Source organism: Cinclus cinclus, chromosome Z, assembly GCF_963662255.1.
Source record: "Cinclus cinclus chromosome Z, bCinCin1.1, whole genome shotgun sequence".
NCBI lineage: Eukaryota > Metazoa > Chordata > Aves > Passeriformes > Cinclidae > Cinclus > Cinclus cinclus.
The window spans coordinates 28,747,779-28,766,381 of NC_085084.1; the positions used below are offsets into that span (position 1 = coordinate 28,747,779).

At 37.1% G+C, this 18,603-nt stretch overlaps 1 protein-coding gene across 1 annotated transcript in view; it reads left to right on the plus strand.

Annotated features, from left to right (window-relative positions):
* Window positions 1–11,183, plus strand: part of PRR16 (proline rich 16) — a 92,762-nt gene extending 81,579 nt beyond the window's left edge. The window contains exon 2 of the mRNA XM_062513831.1: window positions 10,425–11,183. Within this exon, the coding sequence (XP_062369815.1) occupies window positions 10,425–11,183 (759 nt within the window). The remainder of the gene's footprint in view (window positions 1–10,424) is intronic.
* Window positions 11,184–18,603: the final 7,420 nt, after the last annotated feature.

Sequence of the window (18,603 nt, forward strand, 5' to 3'; positions counted from 1 at the left end):
ATCACTATAGAAATGATTTCTGAAATATATAAATTTAAAATAAATATTCCATATAATTTTAATAGCATGCTAACTCAACTGAAAATGTTTTGTAGGAAAGCTAAAAAGCAAAACCAAGCTTCATAGGCTAAGTATCAACAAGTCTTTTAAAGGAGTGAATAATTTTGACTTTATCTTTGGTTAGAAATTTGTGGTAGCTGTACTGAATCTTGACAGACAGTTTCTTCCCCATCCTGCTCACCACTGTGTTTTCCAAATCTGTTTGGAAATGGTTTTCTGTTTGTGCACAATGTGTTCTACTACTGTAGTTTACTTCTGTAAGGCAATTATTGACTTACCTAGGAAAACAGACCTCTTCAGAATTTCACATTCAGCCTTTTCATTAATACCTGTGTAAGTCATGCCTCTCTTCTACACTAGAAATAGCAAAACAAACTATATCCAAGGGAGACCTGTGCCACAGGTGCAGAACCTTCTGAACTGAATACACAGGAGAGGAACTGGACCACCAGCAGTAGGAATACAGTGTCGTGGTTCTGAATGCAACACCGTGTACCTTGTAGGTTGCCCAAATTCTGTTTTAATAGTTCAGTATTGCTGGGAGTGTAAGTGTGTTGCAGGCATAACAGGCAGCTTTGCAGGTTACGCAAAAGCAAAGAGAACTTTGTGTTTTCTTGTGTTATTAGCTAGCTGATGTGCAACCAGAAACAGAATTGGAGCAGCAGCTATTTGTGCCAAAAACATGAGCTAATGGTCTTATAAGGACAAAAATTTAGCAGTCTTGGAAAAACATCTGCAGTATTGTATTTTGGCATGCTGAAATTATTATCTCCTACAAAAGTGCTGAAAATACCTGAGATAGAGATTTCCTGATTTCTTTCCTTTAAATTGCTTTCTTTTTTTCTTTTTTTTTTTAAATTGTGGGAGGAAGGTGTATCTCATTGCAGGCATTAGCTATAAACTCTGCTCCTTCACTGTTGTTCCTCATGCATTCTTGATTTATGGTATGTATTAATTTCTTTTTGGACTGGAAAGCTGATAGACAGCTTTCTTTCTGCTCTAAATTAAGTGACTTCGATTAAATTCAGCTTTAACTGTAAAATAACTGATCGTCTCTATAAACTTGTAACATAATATTGTTTGCTTTGAATTTTGTTAAACTGTTCTCTTGACAATGACCATAGTATGCTAATGTGAATGTGTAAGCATTGTTAAATAATTTCATTATATTATTTATTATAAAATACTTAGCTACAGTTTATTTACACTGTCTGCAATACATTAGTCAATCACTTGAAGGGCTCAGTTTTAGATGTATAATAAACAAAGTTTTAATATATTGAACCAAAAATGAGATAAAACTCTATTTTTGTATTTACTTCTCATGTGGCCATGTAGATTTTGCTGAAAGGAATCTGAAAAATTGTATTCTTAAATGTTAAGATAAAATATTCTTTCAATTAAATTATTTAAATATGTTGTGATGCAGTGCGAGCAGAGGTCATTTAACTTGGAGCAACAAATAATTAAAAGGCAACCATGTATTCATTCTAAACCTTTATGGTTCATTGCAATTATTTTATTTGTTAACAGAATTTGCTCATTCATTGCTTTTATTTATTAGTGGTGTAAACTCACCATGGGCTATCTCCTGTGGTGTATTCTGCCCAGCACATCCAGATGAAAAAAGCCAGATTGAGTTCCAAGAAGCCTTCAATAGGGTCATTATTGCAAAATGTTCTGTGCTCTCTCATTCCTGGAACAATGTCTGTAATACTCGTACTTCCAGGTGTTTGGGGCAGCTCACCAGGAGGGCGAGGGTGAGGTGGGAGCTTGTGCATTTAAGAACTCCCATCAGAAGAAGTTGCAGACTTTCTAATAATAATCATCATCATTACCTATAGCATTGTTTTTATCCAGGCAGATAGTTTAACCTGTTGCATAAAGAGAACCTCTTTCAAGGATGGGACTTATCAACAGAAAGAGCATTGCAGATATGTCTGAAAAAAGTCTATTGCATTAGCAGGCTTTCCATTTTTTTGAGTATAAAAAACAGAGAGTGCTGTTGCTTCATCTAAAATTTGCTTTAAATGTTGTATTTGTTCAGTATTTAAATTAAAATAAAACTTAATGTTTGTGCAATTTAGGGTCATATTTTGAAGGCAAAAGGACTGGTTAGAAGCGTCCACTCAGTTAAATCCTCTAGTTCTGTTAATTTTGGTTGAAACCATATTTTAATAAGTGTCCAACAGGAGTTACTACTTTCAGATTAATGTAAATCTGTTGCACGTTTCATTTGGGCTTAAATGTAACCTAAATGGGGCTGAAATACTAAAATATGGAGGCTGTCTAGACTCAAAGTAGTATTTTACTAATAAAATCCTTTAAATAAAAAAATCCAACAGCATAATATGTGGTCTCAGAAAATATATTTTTGCTGTTCTTGGAAAATGTCTTTTTTGGTTTTAGTACAAAAGGATGGTAAAAATTTATTTCTGGAGTCTCATTTAGAGGGCCAGATGAAAAGAAAGGATGCCAGTTTAATACTCTGTGTAGTGAGATGGTTTATTTAAAATTAGAGAAAAATGCCTAGTACTTTAGACTAACATTAACAAAAGAATTGCAGTGGAACTGTTTATCAGCTTCTCAGCAAATTTTTTTGGGCATGCTAATTATTTCAGAACTATAATGTTACAAGGGTTTGGGGTTTTGGTTTTTGTTTTTGTTGGGTTGGTTTTTTTGTTTGTTTGTTTGTTTGTTTATTTTTTTTACAATAGCTGTTATTAATGTATTTGAAAAGTGTACCTAGGAAAGTATTTATGAAAATATGTGATTTTTCTAATCCTACAAAGGAACTTCTAGTCTCGACAGTCTTCATGGTTAGCATTAATTAACATACCTTTAGGAATTTCTACATTCTGTTTACCCTAATAGTTAAGAGCTTATGATTTCCAATTAGGCAAAACTGTATTTGTAGTTCTCGTGAATGTTTATTTCAAAGGCTGTTGTGTAGGGACTAAAATCTCTAAGATTTTGTATTATTGCATTTACAGCTGGTTTACAACATGTTTATCCAGAAAACATTAGCAGTAATGAGAATGCACAGATTAACCATTCCTTTTTTTTTGTCTGCATGGAGCCATTTTCAATTTTGTTGCATGTTTTGAGAAAGAAAAGTAGTAGTAAGTTGCAAGGAGTATTACTGAAACATGTAAAAAAGGATTTGATATTCTCCTGAGTCTTCTACAGGGAAAACTTTTTACTTTTATTTAGGCATAGAGTACTGATTAGCAATTTGTCTTTTAAATTTCCTTCTCTCTGCCAATAAATTTAAAAGAATTGTATGCACAACTAAATATCAAATGTGTATCTGACATGACCAGCTTCATCCTTTTTATTTTTCTTATCTAATAACATAAAGATAAAATTTGAATATTCTTCTTAAATAGTCATGCAGGCTACATCTACCATGTCAAACCCAAATCTGAAGAGTAAGAAAAAGAAAGGAGTATAATTGACATCAGTCTAACAGTAGAGAAACAATTGCTAATTTCCTGTTAAGTTCCACGTTTCTTTGTAAGTTGTGAAGTCAGATTTTCCTTATATTTTAGAATGCAGTCTTCATTAATTTTTTTAGTACATAAAAGCCCTTATAAAATCTTAGTTCTGAGTCTTGTTTTCAGTGTTCAGGGCAAGCTGCACCAGACCTACTTGCTGCTCTCACAATCTGCTTTTGAACAGATTCCAGGGTAGCACAGGGTTAACTGGATTAGCTGGTTTGCACTGCTGCCCATACAGACATATATTGTACTTGCTATTTATTTCGAGTCCATGGTCTGGTTTGCTATGCTTATGCACTGCTGACCCTGAGTTGCAGTTTGTCTTCCAGCCTGGGTAACAAGCTACATGGGAAATCATTGCATTCCTTGCCAGAGTAATCAAGTACTTAAGACAAGTATCATCATTCTGTGATGGTACAGATGTGACAAAACAGATTTAATCTTCTTTATTTTTAGTGAAATTATTTCTTTTCCTATATTGCCAAATATGAAATTATGTGAGTGTCTCACATCACTCACTTCTAGTATTTCACTGAAGTGTGAAATTCTGTTGCCATTAAAAAGGAATGCTGACTTGTTTCAATTAATATTTTACAACAGTTTTTTTTTTGTTACAAATATTTTTTGAGCTTGCTTTTCTCAGAAGGAGTTTTTTAGTTTTGTTTGTTACTTTATTTTTTCAAGGTTTCTGTTTGTTTGTCATAATTTTATCAGGTTCTTCTGTGTGTGACAAGAATTGTAACTCATCATGCTATGGATACATGCTACATACATGCCTTCATGTCTCTATTTGTTCTTCCAAACAGCATCCCTATGAAACTTCATCCAAAAGGGTTTACAGGAGAATTAGCATGGCTATGTCAAATTCTTAAAGGGGAACATGGGGAGCAGCTTGCTGTAATTTTTTTTTCTTATTATTTCTTAATGGGAAAAAAAAGTATTTAAAAAAAAATATTTTGAATATGGGTTTCCCAGCTTGTTTTCCCTGAGCTGCTAATTCAGAATCATGATGCTGAGCTTTTATGGCCTTCTTAGATTCTCAAAGAGCCAAACATGGTATTTTCATTTACATGTTTTTTTCCAGCCTAACTTGGTGTTCAGTCTACTGAAGCAACTTTGCTTAGGATGGGACTGATCTCTTGGATGCCCTAACACTGATGGGCTTCTTCCTTGCCCTTTGCTGCTGCAGTGAGTGTCTGAGCTGCTGAGATACTATTGTAGGAGAAAGCTGAGCTCATCCACCTGGAAGTTTGTATTTACTCAAAGACTGAATTAATGCCCAGTGCTATGTTAAAGTATTTCAGCATAAAGAGCCGTTGCTTACTAATACAGCTTCCTATATCAGGATGCTGATGGATAGCATTGTAAAAACAAACAAAAAAGCAACCCACAACCCAACCACGAGACAGAGAGGACTTCTGTAGCTGCAGTTTCACAAACAGGTATAGCTTGAGCATTATGCAAGTTCATTAAGCAGTTTGTCTATAAAAGCATCTGTTGTTTTTTTTTTTCCTCAAGCAGAAAAAGGTTTGGGTGGCATATCTTTGTATTGAAGGTGGGTAGCTGGAGGATGTGGGCAAATGCCAAAAGCTGATAACAGGTTCAAGCAGATATAGGCATGCTCACTGTAGATAAGTATGTCAAGATCTGCTTAATACAAAATCTGCTAGGAAGTTCTTGAGTTAGAAATTGTTTGAGAATTGAATAAGGTTCTATGCAAATATTTCTGTGCGGCTTTTCTAGTGTTCTTGCCTTTGTAATTTTTCACAATACTGTACGAAGTAGACCACTTGTCTCTCCTGCTACAGCTTTTCTTTTGCTTTCTTTTGGCAATTTTTTAGCTTAGCAACTTTATAAGCTTGCTTCTAGTCTAATTTTGGTTCTGTTTCTTGTTGACCTGGAAGCTGTATTCTCTGGGGACTGGGGGAAGGGGACAGGTGGCACCGTACAGAAGTTTGCTGTAGAAAAATGCAGAAGATAGGACCATGAATTGGCTGAAATTTAAATATAAGCACCTGAAAAAGGGTTCTCATAACAGCAGACTGTTATGCAATTTAAACTGTAAAGGGAGATACTGGTTCTCTCACTGTTAACAGAGACCTCTCTTTCTTTTTTTTTTTTACTCTGGGGTAATTACAGGCACTTAGTGAGGAAGAAGCTTTGTTTGTGTCCTTAGATATCATAGAACTAATCACAGAATATTCGCATTTGGAAGGGACCCACAAGAATCATCAAAGCCTACTTTTCAGTGGATGGGCAATACAGGGATCAAACCCACAATCCTGGTGTTATTAGCAGCATGATCTGACCAGCTGAGCTAATCTCATATTCCCCAAAGATACTGTACACTCGTTTTTGTCAACAAAGGTCTAATAACTGTACAGGAAACAATGAGCTAAAGTGATGTGAATGTAAATAGTTTGAAAGCTTCTCTAGAAGATTCCACTACCAATTATAGCAAGCGAACAATTTCTTGTAGAATTAGAAATGCAATCCTGAGATATTAGAGCTACTGATACAACATATTTCCCAGTCCTTTACTTAAAGGCAAGAGCAGCCTTTTCATGGTAGAGCTGGTGGCTCTTTTATTCTTAATTGCATATTTATTTTTGTGGATTTTCAGGTAGTTAATTTTTGCACATGAAGTAAAGTATTTGTCTATGTCAAACTTCACAAGTTTCTGACATTGCTTTAAAAGTAAAAAAAATAATAATACGTTTTGTTCCATTTATTTTGTCCACCTAATTTTGTTCATTTCACCACTAATTTCTGTAGTTCAAAATGAAAACCAGTCTCATTACTTGATTTTATCTTGGTTGATTTAAAATCAAATTCAGCATCTGTCTATAACTATTCATCTTCTAGTTAACTTCCAGCAAACTTTTAAATCTCATAGCTGCACACTGCTATGATGCAGTATGAAAGAGTAATAGATGAATTATACCTATTCCATCTCAGAAGTAATATCACCTACATTCCATTCTGCTTAGGCAGCTTTTTTGAGAGCTGCTAGCCTGTACAGAAGCAAGTAATTAAAAAAAAAAAAATCTAGTTTGTCAATCCATGTGAATCCCTGAAAAACATAAAAATCTATGCAAATGGCTGGATATCTTAAGAAATATTACAACTTATTACTTCCATGAACTTAAAAAATTATTAATCTCTAAGTGTATATTAATTTCCTTCCTGAAAAGGTATTTGCTTTTTTATTTAAGGGTGCCAAAAAAGTTAAACAATTGTCTGTGGATTAAGGACAGACAGTGGATTATATATTCATTGAACATTGGTGCCTTCCTTTAAACAGAAGGAAGAACAAACCTGGTGAAGCATTTACTGTAAGGAGACAACAAAATTCTCGATAGATGTATTTTTGGAGGTGTATTAGGAATGATGAAACAAAAAGAAATGGTGAAAAAATGTGTTTGTGACTAATTGTAGAGACACTTTGCAGAGAAGTTTTGGGATAGAAGAAAGAAGTGCAAGTGCATGTTACTTTCTGTGTCATGTTTTAGTCTTATGATTACAAAGTTAGATTCTTGGAATGAGATCCTGGCATCCTGTGAGAAATACGGAGTTTTGAGCATTGGTCCAATCAAACTAGAGCATTTGCCCATGAAAGGCCTTCAACAGAGGAGGTAAAAACTAGACAAGTACAGCTTGTACAATGGAAATATTAGGTCAGCATAGGCTGCTTTTCATAAACGCATTACTTTTTCTTGGACTAGTTTCTGAAGTTCCTTTAAAGAGGAACTGCTGTTTGACCTCAATGGAAAAGCAATACTTTATGCTAGCTCAATATTTTTAAGCAATTTTATATAAAAATTTGTTAGCATAGAGGATTGGGTTAACTCGAAAATGTCTTTTGGTTGCAAATTGTTTGCAACTTCAATGGTTTTTTGGGGTTTGGGGGTTTTTTTGTTGTTAATTTGGGTTGAATAGTATTTTTTTTTCTTTTTACCTGAACTTGATTTTACTGATTAATTGTCCATGCTCTGTTGCAGCACAGAATTTCTGAGTCCAAATGCATGTTGCTAAGGGTGTAATCCTGGATTTTGATAGAGAAATCCAACTCTGGGCACCTAATATTGCTGTCCAGCACCAACCTAGAAAGCAGATGAGAATAATCTGGTGTCCTGGTTCATTCAGGGGCTCACATTCTACAGAGCTTGAAGCCTCAGGATACTGCTGGCAAAGTCGAAGCGGGCGTATCTGCAGAGCTGAAATCCAGTTAATGGCTAAGGAGCTCCTTGGACTATAAAATTATGTATCCCCAAGATTTTTACATGTGAATCAAGTCCTGCTTTACTAGAAGGTGCACTGTGAAATAAGGACTGTTTCTTTCTTTCTAAGTACAACAGTTCCACTGTGTTAGTCATGGGATCTCATGTTGCTTTTTCATCTGTTTTGAATTTTACCTTCTGTGACAAAAAAGCAAAATAAAAGAACAGTACATAGACTCAGAACTCGTGGTGGGAATGAATCTGGACAGATACGCTGTGCTGTTATGTTCAGAGCCATTTCATGCTGGATTTATGTTTTGCAAATGGATAAGTGACAAAAAAATTTTGATGTGTAGTACACATTTGACCAGAAGGAATGAGATAAACTCTTGTAGTCATTAACTTGAAGGGTAGTTCATAGCAGAATTTGCTGTTACTCTTGAGAAACATTTTTGCTCTGCAGTACATAATTTTTGTATTTCTTTGCTGGCCAAGGAATTTTTTTGGTTTATGTTGCATCAATCCATTCTATCGCTGTTACAGTTTAATAAAAGATGATAGGATGCAATAGGATATTTAGATATATATAGGCAGATCCTAATATTTACACAAAACAATACTTAGCTTGCAGAGGACTGTTTAAATTTCAGGCTTACTGTCCAGAGCTGGACTTCCTTTTCTTTGTTCGTGTACACTTCTGAGAAGTTCTCTCTGCCTTATTTTGCTTATTTTCCTTATGTAATGGAAGATGATAATAAGAGTTCTTTCACCTATAAACTCTCATTCTTGCAACAAATTTTTGGTACAGATGGGATTTGTCTACCCCTCTTCTGAAATTTTCAAGAGTTTATATGCTGTAGCCTGGAGGGGATTTGTGGGATCTGACAGCTACTAGAGTGCAACTCTAGTTGTACATTTCAACTTCTAGAATAATTTTTTAAATCCTTACTACTTCAGGGATTTAATGTCTGTGTTTTAATGGTATATTTTTTTTGTTTTTTTTCTTTTTATCCTTTTTTTTGAGAAAAAAATATAAATTTAAATACAACATTATACTGGGCTTGCAATACTGAAAAAAAAAAAAACAAGAAAATGAGTTATTTGGTCTTTTAGAGAAAAAGTAAAGTTTTTTGAAGATGCTTGAAAGCTCTGTGACATATGCTTATTTGCATGGTTGCTGGTTTTAGGAGAAGGAAAGCACTAAACTGAATTGCTGCATATAATTTTTTATTGATTTTGTATTACACAACTCTGCTTACTGTACAAGCAGTGAAAGCTGTAGTACTTTTTTCTTTTATGGTGGTTTTGCTTTTATTTTTTACCTTTTACTGCTGGGCACATGAGTGGGTGACTGGTCTGACTGAATAAAGAGAACTGCCTTCAGTAGTGACTTTTAACTTTTTTTGCAGTTAATATATGGCTCATATGCCTAAAAATAGTCTTAGTTTGAAATCAGTAGTATCAGCACCAAATTATTGAAATCAGGAAGTAGAAATGAAAGTTTCTGTGGCACAGTGGTCACATCAGGTTTCATTTCAGATATACTGGGTTGCCTTCACCAGAAATCACAGATATCTCCACAAGGACTCCAAGCAATGGCACAAGTTTTTATTCATGCACCAAAGTTAGTTAGCAACATTTCAGCTGCTGCTTGCTTCATGTACATCCTGTGAAGGACAGAGATCAGTTTTTAAGTGTGTGTCAGTGCTACTTCCTGTGGTATCTGTTGCAGTTATATGTAGCTTGTAGCTACATTTGTTTATTTGGGTACTGAGTTAAATGCAGTTTTCAGGAAGGGCTTTTAATTGTTGTACGAAAAACTTCTTTGCCAAGTAAATGCACCTTTGGGTTCATGCCCTGTAGGAATTCAGTAGAAAAGTGAGTCTTGAAATCTAACAGTGTAGAATCTAAAAACAGAATTCTGGGAGGTAGAGGAAAACTTCAAATAAAGTGCATGACTTCTTAAATACTTATGAGTGGAAACCAAGCAACATTTTCTCTTTCAGCAAATGCTATTTCATAATTGTTTTGGAGGATTTCAGATCTTATGGAAAATACTCATAAAGAGAGATAATGCAAGAAAGAATTTCTTTCTCAGAGTCACTGTTATGTTAATAATATATCAAAAAATTGTGCATCAAACTTATGATTCTAGGTACATAATATCACCTATACAGAGAATGCCTATTTAAGTCTAGAGTGTTTGAAGGGTCAGAGCTAACAGCTATACTCTGCAGAATTTTTTGGTTCAGAAGCTGTCATGCAGAAGCTAAAGCTGAACAATTTTGTCTCCTCCTGCACTGGAAGGCAAAGCATAATACTGAAGAATTACACTTCACTCACTATGATATTACCAAGTAAACCCTGGAGGGGAAGAAAGGGAATTTCATTCTAGACTGTTTTCATGTTATATTTCTCTTGTATTCAGGTGATGAGATAGCAAACTAGCCATCCCTATCATTGTTGTTGTCATCATTTTTATTATGATTATTTTATTACGTTGACAAGAAAAAAGAAATAGCGGTCAAAAAATTGGATGCTTCAGTTCTGGGGAGGACAGACTGATAGTGGAGAAAGGCTTTGTTTTTCTGTGCCTTCTCTGAGTTACGCTTTTCTCACTGTTCTCACTCTGGCTGTTGTGCAGGTGGTTGACCAGATTGACACACTGACATGTGATCTGCAGCTGGAGGATGAGATGACGGACAGTTCCAAAACAGACACACTGAACAGCAGCTCCAGCAGCACAACAGCCTCCAGCTTGGAGAAGGTCAAAGTGCGGGGCAGCGCTCCCCTCATCAAACCCCCCGCGCACCCCTCCGCCATCCTCACTGTGCTGCGGAAGCCAAACCCGCCCCCTCCTCCCCCTCGACTGACACCTGTCAAATGTGATGAACCTCCCCGGCTGCCTCCTTTGGCCAACCCAGTTAAGACCAATGGCACGCTGCTGCGGAATGGGGGCCTGCCCGTGGGGCCCGGTCGCATCCCCAATGGAGATATGTGCTGTATAGCCAACGCTAACCTGGAGAAAGTTGTGATGCAGCCTCTGGTGCCCAGAGCTGAGAAAGAGCGGTGTGCTCAGCCGGGAGCCAGGGAGCGGGTACGGTTCAGTGAAAAGGTGCAGTACCACGGCTACTGCCCCGACTGTGACGTTCGGTATAACATTAAAAACAGGGAGGTGCACTTGCACAGCGAGTCGGCCCGGGCTGCAGGAAAGCTGCCACACCAGTGCCCTCCTCTGCCACCTCCTCCACCTCCGTTGCCTCCATTTCTTCTGGAAAATGGAGGGTTGGGGATAAGTCCCAGTAACAGCTTTCCTCCTCCAAGACCTGCAACTGTGCCTCCACAAACTGCGCCAAAACCCCAGAAGACCATCTTGAGGAAATCAACCACTACAACAGTGTGAAGTATGCCCCTTGTAATAACTCTTTGTTTTTTCCTATATATAAACATAAATAGGTAATGAGCACTTTCTACTTGAGCAATAAAAAGACCCAATGTATTACACCCTGTGTCCAGTGAAGTGGCATAAAAAATCACATGGTAAGTACAAAGAGGAATACTTGATCTTATTTGTACTCACCAAAAGTACCCTTACGGCAAAGGGTGCTGAAAAAATACTCATTCTTTAGCACCAAAGTTATAAACATCTGTAACAGTTTCTTATTTGTAGCATGGTTTAGAAGACAGTGGAAAAGACAGTTCAATGTGAAAATTCTGTGTAGCATTATGTGATAGATTGCAGTCTGTCTGATATAAGGGAATAACCATCTCTTTCCTGGGTTTTGGGACTTTTCAAATGTCTTTTGATGAAGCAAAGTGGAGTACCAGATAAGAGCCTTTGACGGAATTGTAGCAAATGCATTTTTTTTCTCTTAATGAGTACTTGGACAAACTCAGTGTATATGGGGTGATTGCAGTAGGAGGTATTCTCTGGATTCTCAGCAGCTTGGTCTTTGGAGGGGAAGTAAAAAATGGCTGAAATGTTGGCATGGCTCTGGAAAACTGAATTGCATTTTGTTTCTCACTGTCTAAGTGCATCATTACCAATGTAAAGTACAGAGTCTTGAGATGAGCACGGATGGTCCCCTTTTTTCTAAATCTGCAAAATGGTAGTGATATTTTATCTCACTGTGCAATGGCAATAGACTGGAAAAACAAAGCTCAGTCCTGTGTTTTCCACAAAGCTTTTGTCTGGTGCAAATCTGCTTTCTGAAGGCAAAGAAAATGTTGCTTAAGGCCTCCAGGGACATCCACTTAATTCATGTAAAGAGCTTTGAAGTTGAAAAGCTCTGTGCAATTATGGAGCATTAACATGCAAAACAAGATATTTTGCATGTTATCACATTTTGATGGTGAACCCAATTAATACTCTTACTAGTAGAAAAAAAGTCCTCAGTGTTTTTAATTATTTTATGAGAGAACATCCTTTTATTCTCACAAAGAGAATTGCGGGGACTTAGATTTAAAAAAAAAAACATCCACTCAATGAAGAAAATCTGATAATAAACCTGTTATGTACAAAACTTGTGCCAAAATAATCTCAGTGGCCAACAGAAAATGCTATATTAAATAAAGTATGCTTCTTTCAGCTGAAATATAAAAGGTACTTTATGGCAGGACAGAAAAAAAAGACAAAACAGATTTTAAACTTTAATTTCTATTTGCATCTATTAATAGGTATTAAACAGATACTTCCGTTTCCCTGTATATGTATTCTGGCATTTAAACCAAAATAATATTATTAAATGTAACAAAGAGTCCTATCAGATGACTACTATTTGTAAACCTTTGCAGTAAGCAAATATTTTATTTTGTGCAAATACAAATCCAGGATCTAAAGCTTCATGAAGTATTATTCCCTGCATAAAAGGCAAAGAAAAGAAATCATCCTGAATTCTTAATCATGCTTTCTCCTCATGCCTCCCATGTGTTTTTCATGATGCACTTTATATTTGGTATTGTTTGACTGTACTTAATCCCACAAGAGCTGTTGCCAAGTGCAGTAAATCCAGGCACTCAGGAGACAGTAACTCGTTCTGCATCTGTGTGAGGTCTTTGGTGCCCAAATCAGGATTTTGGCAGGTGGATTTTCCTCATGTGCTGGGACTTCACAGCATCTCCCTTGATCATACATTGAAAACTACATTTAAAATCACTGGAACAATGTGCACACATATCCATATTGCATAGCTACAGGTTTTTATTTTAAAAAGAAAATTCTTGCTGTCCTTACTTCATCACTGCTATACAGATCATACACCTGTTATGAGCTAGTTTAGTATATTTTTTTTCATTCTTAAGCGTACAAGAAAGAAGATAATGCAAATCAACTATTATGCATAAAATATTAAAGGAAATAAGAGTGAGTCATTCTAGGGGGTTATGGTTTGGTGCATATATGTTGCCTCATTTGGCTTAATTTTTCTGGTATGAACTCACTTCTGGTAGCAGAGCACATTTCTCCTCTGGGCTCTTCAGAGTCTCATGAACATGTTAGCATTCCCAAACTGGACGCTGTACTCTGTGGATGTGCATTGATATGTAAACTTCAGGTTTTTTACAGTTCTCAGCTCTGGAAAGCTTAAACAGCATCTAAGTTTCAGCAGTTAATGCTCAGTTTTGGTACCCAACATCTTGCACCTCGTACTTTGTCTTCTCCTTCAGAAGTGCTTTCAGGTCTCTTTCCCCATGCCTCCTGAATATCTTCATGTGATATGGCTGTGCCATGGAAAGATGTAGCTTTTCAAATGCAATTCTCTCTTTGGCCAGAAATGGAGCTTCAATATGTGGTGGTAAAACCTTGTTTTTTTGCAAAGTTTGACAACCCTGGCTTTCTTTAATACAACACATTCCAAGGTCTCTGTTAAATCATAGCACAAACATTGAATCAATTATGTTTTAATGAGAATTAAAACTCCAGCCTGTGTCCTATCATAAGGTGTTTTTGTCAGTGTAATAATTTCTCATTCATAATGTGTCAGAAAAAAATTAAGGTTAAAACAGGTAAACTTGCAAAGTGTGGGAAAAAATTAACTTTAGATTTTGCAGCGCTGTTTGGAAACTGTTAGTAGAAATGGTGTAACAACAAATGCAATAGTGTATTCAGCCAGCAGTATTTTTTTACATTTATATTAGGAATATAACGTCTGTGAAGCATTTTTAAACATCTGCAAAATAGTGTGCTTCACAGCTTACTGAGGAAAACCCAATAAACTAACCAGAAATGAACAAGAGTTGTCTGCAAATGTAATATTCTCTGATGTTACATTTAATGTTTTGCAAATATGCTGTTACCTGAAAAAAAAAAAAATGAAAGTCCAGTAACAGTACTTTAGAGCTTTACTTCAGTGTTTGCCATCACTTCAGTCTGCTGTCTAGCTTTGATTCCCTAAGGTATTTTAAAATCTGAACTGTCCAGATCTAAACTTCTCAAGTGCAAATAGGAGAAGGTGGTTTCTTTCAATTTAATGAAGGGGACAAGCTTAGGAAAATTAGAAGAAGAAATGAAAATTACTTAATTTGTAATAATGGCATTCATTAAAAAAGCTAACACATGAATGCATTGCAAGAAAGGAAAACTAAGAGAGCAAAATCCAATAACAATCCTTCTGAAGGACATAAGGTAGGAATCTTGGATCTTTCTACCACCTGGTAAAAGTCACTTTTCTCCTTTTCCCTTGTCATCTGGAGTTGTTACATCTTTCATCACATTGTCCATTTTTCTTAAAAACAAGAAAAAAATTCCAAATCTTTATTGCTGTTTTTATTATTAAATCAGTGTTTTATTTAAAATATGACATAAAATAACTCAAGTATGCTACATGTAGCTCTTTTTATTAGCTTTCTTGAGATAACTTATTTATTGGTTTTGAAGCAGAGAGCAGTATGAATTCTTTAATTATCAGAGAGATTTGTATAGGGATGTTTGCTCAGATCTCTTTCTTTTGATGTTCTAATGATGCCACAAGTAATAATTTTACATGTGCATATAAAATCATACCGTGGTTGCTGTGTCACTTGTCTGATGTAGTCTTAAAGTGTGATGTAGTCTCAAAGAAGGCATGAGTATTGGGGCACGTATTTTTGCAGAGGCAGCATTCCTCATACCCTGTTTGTGTATATACTGTGAGCCATGCTTTTTCTGGGGCTGTATGTGTGTGTTCAGAAGCAAAATACCTACCCACTGCTCAAACTAGTAATACTATTGAAAGCATAATGTTCATAGGTGCTGAAAGGTCTTGCACAAAAGCATGTGGTAGAAATGTATTTGGTAAACCTTGCTAAGCATAGTTGCTAGAAGACTCAATCTGAAAAGAAATATGGCACCTGTCATATAAACAGGTGTTTTTTTAGGGATACTTCTGATATATCTCATGCGATATTTACATGCTGCAGCCTAAAATATCTGTATTAGCACAGACTACAACTGAAGCAGAAGCAGCAGCAGCACTGGTGTTACTGGCTCAGTATCCTGTGGAGCAGTGCATGCAAACTGCAGTACAGCGTCATCTTTGGTTGATGGTTTTTATTTGGGAAATACTAGCAGGGATTTCATCTCAATCTCCTGTTTTTTGGTGGCAAATACTCCAACAGAGCAAGATTCTCCATCAGTCATAATTTTGGCAAGATATTTGTAGCAATCTATCTTGGGATAGTTCTGGGGAGCACAAACAAGCTGGCTTTTATTACTGATCTTAAATGATTTGACATGTTTCTAACTCATGCTGGTTGAAGAGGTCTCTTGTTAGCTGAGACTGGAGCTGCTAGGATGAATGGACCTGACCATACAACCTACAGGAGAGAGACCCATGCTCGAGTCAGCTGGTGCAACTCTGCTCCTGTTCTCTGTTCCCTTGCATTTTTTCATTGTGACAGTGCTCTCGTTGCTACGTGGTAGGAGAATTTCCTTAAAAAATTACACCTGCACTGTGTTCATCAGCTGAGCTGTATTGTTTCAGTGGTGAAGCATGGCTGCATTTAAGTTTCCTGGTCTTTTGTAATGCTAAATCTCTAGAAATTTTGAAGCAGGGTTTTCTTACTTTTGAGGTAATCATTCTACTGTCAGGTTATACAAATAAGATGAGAATCATCATGCAGGTATGATGAAGGTGGACTAGAACTTCTCATACTTTGAGGGACTGGGTTTGTTATTGCAGGACTGTGTATCTTTTGTCACATGAAAACTGTGTTTATAGACAGGTGAGAAAAAAGTAGAACATAAATTGCACCCGGTAGCCAGCCAAGAGCAGTGCTTTGAGAGATGAATAAAGCCAGAATCATTCTGCTGCCTTGCTTGGGGAAGATAGAGTGAAGGCCCAGGAATTGCTGCATCATCTTCTCATGACAAGACATTTATTCTTTAATTCCTGAAATATCAGATGTGTATACTGCAGTTCTTTAAGGAACTTAGCACAGTATATCTCACTGTTGTTTGTAAATTATATTCATTAAAAAAATAAGTTTTTATAAGAGATTTCTGATATCACAGCTGTCTATAGATGTTGTTTGTCTGATATTTTGAATAACTTCTTACGCAGTCTTGCAAGCAATAATGGGAAAAATTGCATAAGAAGGAAAAATAATAAGCAAATTATGAAAAAGAACTTTCAACAGATGTGTTTAATTGTATTCCTCAGTGGTGCTTACATGATGATAACAACATCAGTATGAGGACTTGTTTTTCTTTGCATAGGGTTCTTATCATTGCTTGAAAATCTTGAGTGATGAAGTTAATGTGATGATTATATTAAGAGGTAAGAGAAAAGCCAGTCAGTGACAGAAATTCTCATAGAAGTGTTTCTTTTCCTTCCAGTTCAGCATAGATTTTTCTGAGTAAAGTTGTATGTGTTGGTCTCCTTCTTGGATAGATTAGCATGTGAAAACCAGAACATTATGACAGTGTCTTTCTGTATAAATCTCTAATGCCTACAGAGTGTTTTGGTTTTCCTTTTCTGCAAATGCAGTGATGATTTTATAGCAGAGTTAAAAAATTGTCTATGCCCCTATGCCACTTCAAATCAAGTTGAAAGCTCTCTCAGCGAGTCCTGAGCTAATATCCTTTTTCCCTATTTGTTGCCAGTAGGCTTGGTGATGTATAAACTGACCTGTGATCAAAACCCCCAAAATTCTCAAAGCTCGGTCTCAAAGTCAGTATTATTCTTCATGGTTTTCCTGTTTCCTACCTCATCATTCCCTGCAAATGGGAGGAGGGAGAGAACACAACTTGTACTCCAGATCCCTTGACAAGTTGTCTCAAGGCCCTGAGGACCTGCTTGACTCTCTGAAGCATTCTTGATGGGATTTCATTACTGCCTACCTTAAAAGCTAGCAGAGGCTGATAATCAGGCTGATAACAGAGTCTGGGTTGCTTCTTGGTGATTTCTCTTATATGGGCCTCAGGGAGGCAACACACCTCCCTTGCGTTGGGTCTGGTTGGCATATTGGACCCTGCATTCCTCTCAAAAGGGAGTCACCAGTGACTACTACCTTTCTTTTTATTTATTTCAGGAAGCTCGTGGTGTAGGGGTAGCCTGCCCTGCCCTGCCCTGTGCAACTCCTCCATCTGAAATAACCTTAATGCCGATTCTCATTTCTCTAGTCCCTAGATTCCAGGGCCTCATACCAGTTGTATAAGGACAACTGTGAAGGTGAGGCAAGCTGGGAGGGAATTCAGTATCGATCATGAGTCAGAAGAGTGAAGTCTGCACCTTGAATTTTAGGAAAGCCACTTTTCCGCTCTGAGAAGTTAATCAATGGGCATACCTAGAAAACTGGGGCAAGGGAGCAGAACAGGACTGGGAGATCTAGCCATGGAGCACAGGAGCTCTCATTACCCACATTTAAGAAACATGGAAAGCAGAGCAAGAGGTCAGGGTGGATGAATCAACAACTGCTGGTTAAATAAAAAGGAAAGAAGAAAATGCACAAATAATGAAAGCAGAGACAGGTATCCTGGGAAGATTTTAGTGAGACATTGCCCAGTTGTGTAGGTGTGAGGCCAGAAAGACCACAGCACAGGGGGAGCTGAACTTGGCAAAGAATGCAAAGAATAAGGGCTTCAACAGGTTAACCAGACAGAAAAGGAAGGTCAAAGAAAGTATACAGCCCCTGATGAACACAGACTGGCAAACTGATAGCAGCAGACAAGGAGAAAGCTGAGGCATTAAACTTTTTCACTTCAGTCAGTGGCTACCTCTTTTCCCACAACTCTCAAGTGGGTGGACAACAGGTGAAGCTAAGTCCATCCCACTGTAAAAGAGGATCAGGTCTGTGAGCACCCAAGGAACCTGAATATATGTAAGTCTATGGAACCCAGTGAGATGCATCCCACAGTACTGAGGGATTTGGCTGCTGTAGTTGCCAACCCAATCTCTGTGATACTTAAAACGTCATAGCAGTCAGGTGACAGGAAGAAGGGAAACATTGAACCAACCATCTTAAGAAAGGTAGAAAGGAGAAGCCTGGGAACTACCAACCTGTCAGTCTCACCATCTGTGTCTGAGAAGATCATGGGACACATCCTTCTAGAAGCTCTGCTAAGGCACATGGAGAACAGGGAAGATATTTGAGACAGTCAGCACAGCTGACCAATTTGTGATCTTTTACAATGCAGAGACTACATCAGTGGGCAGGGAAAGGGCTACAGATATTATCTCTCTGGCTTCTATAGAGCATTTGACTGAGTTCTCTCCAACATCCTTCTTTCTGAATTGGTGAGATATGGATAGACTATTCAGTGGAGTAGGAGTTATTTGGATGGTCACATCCAAATCTGGTCAACAGCTTGATGTACATATGGAGATCAGTGGCAAATGATGCCCTCA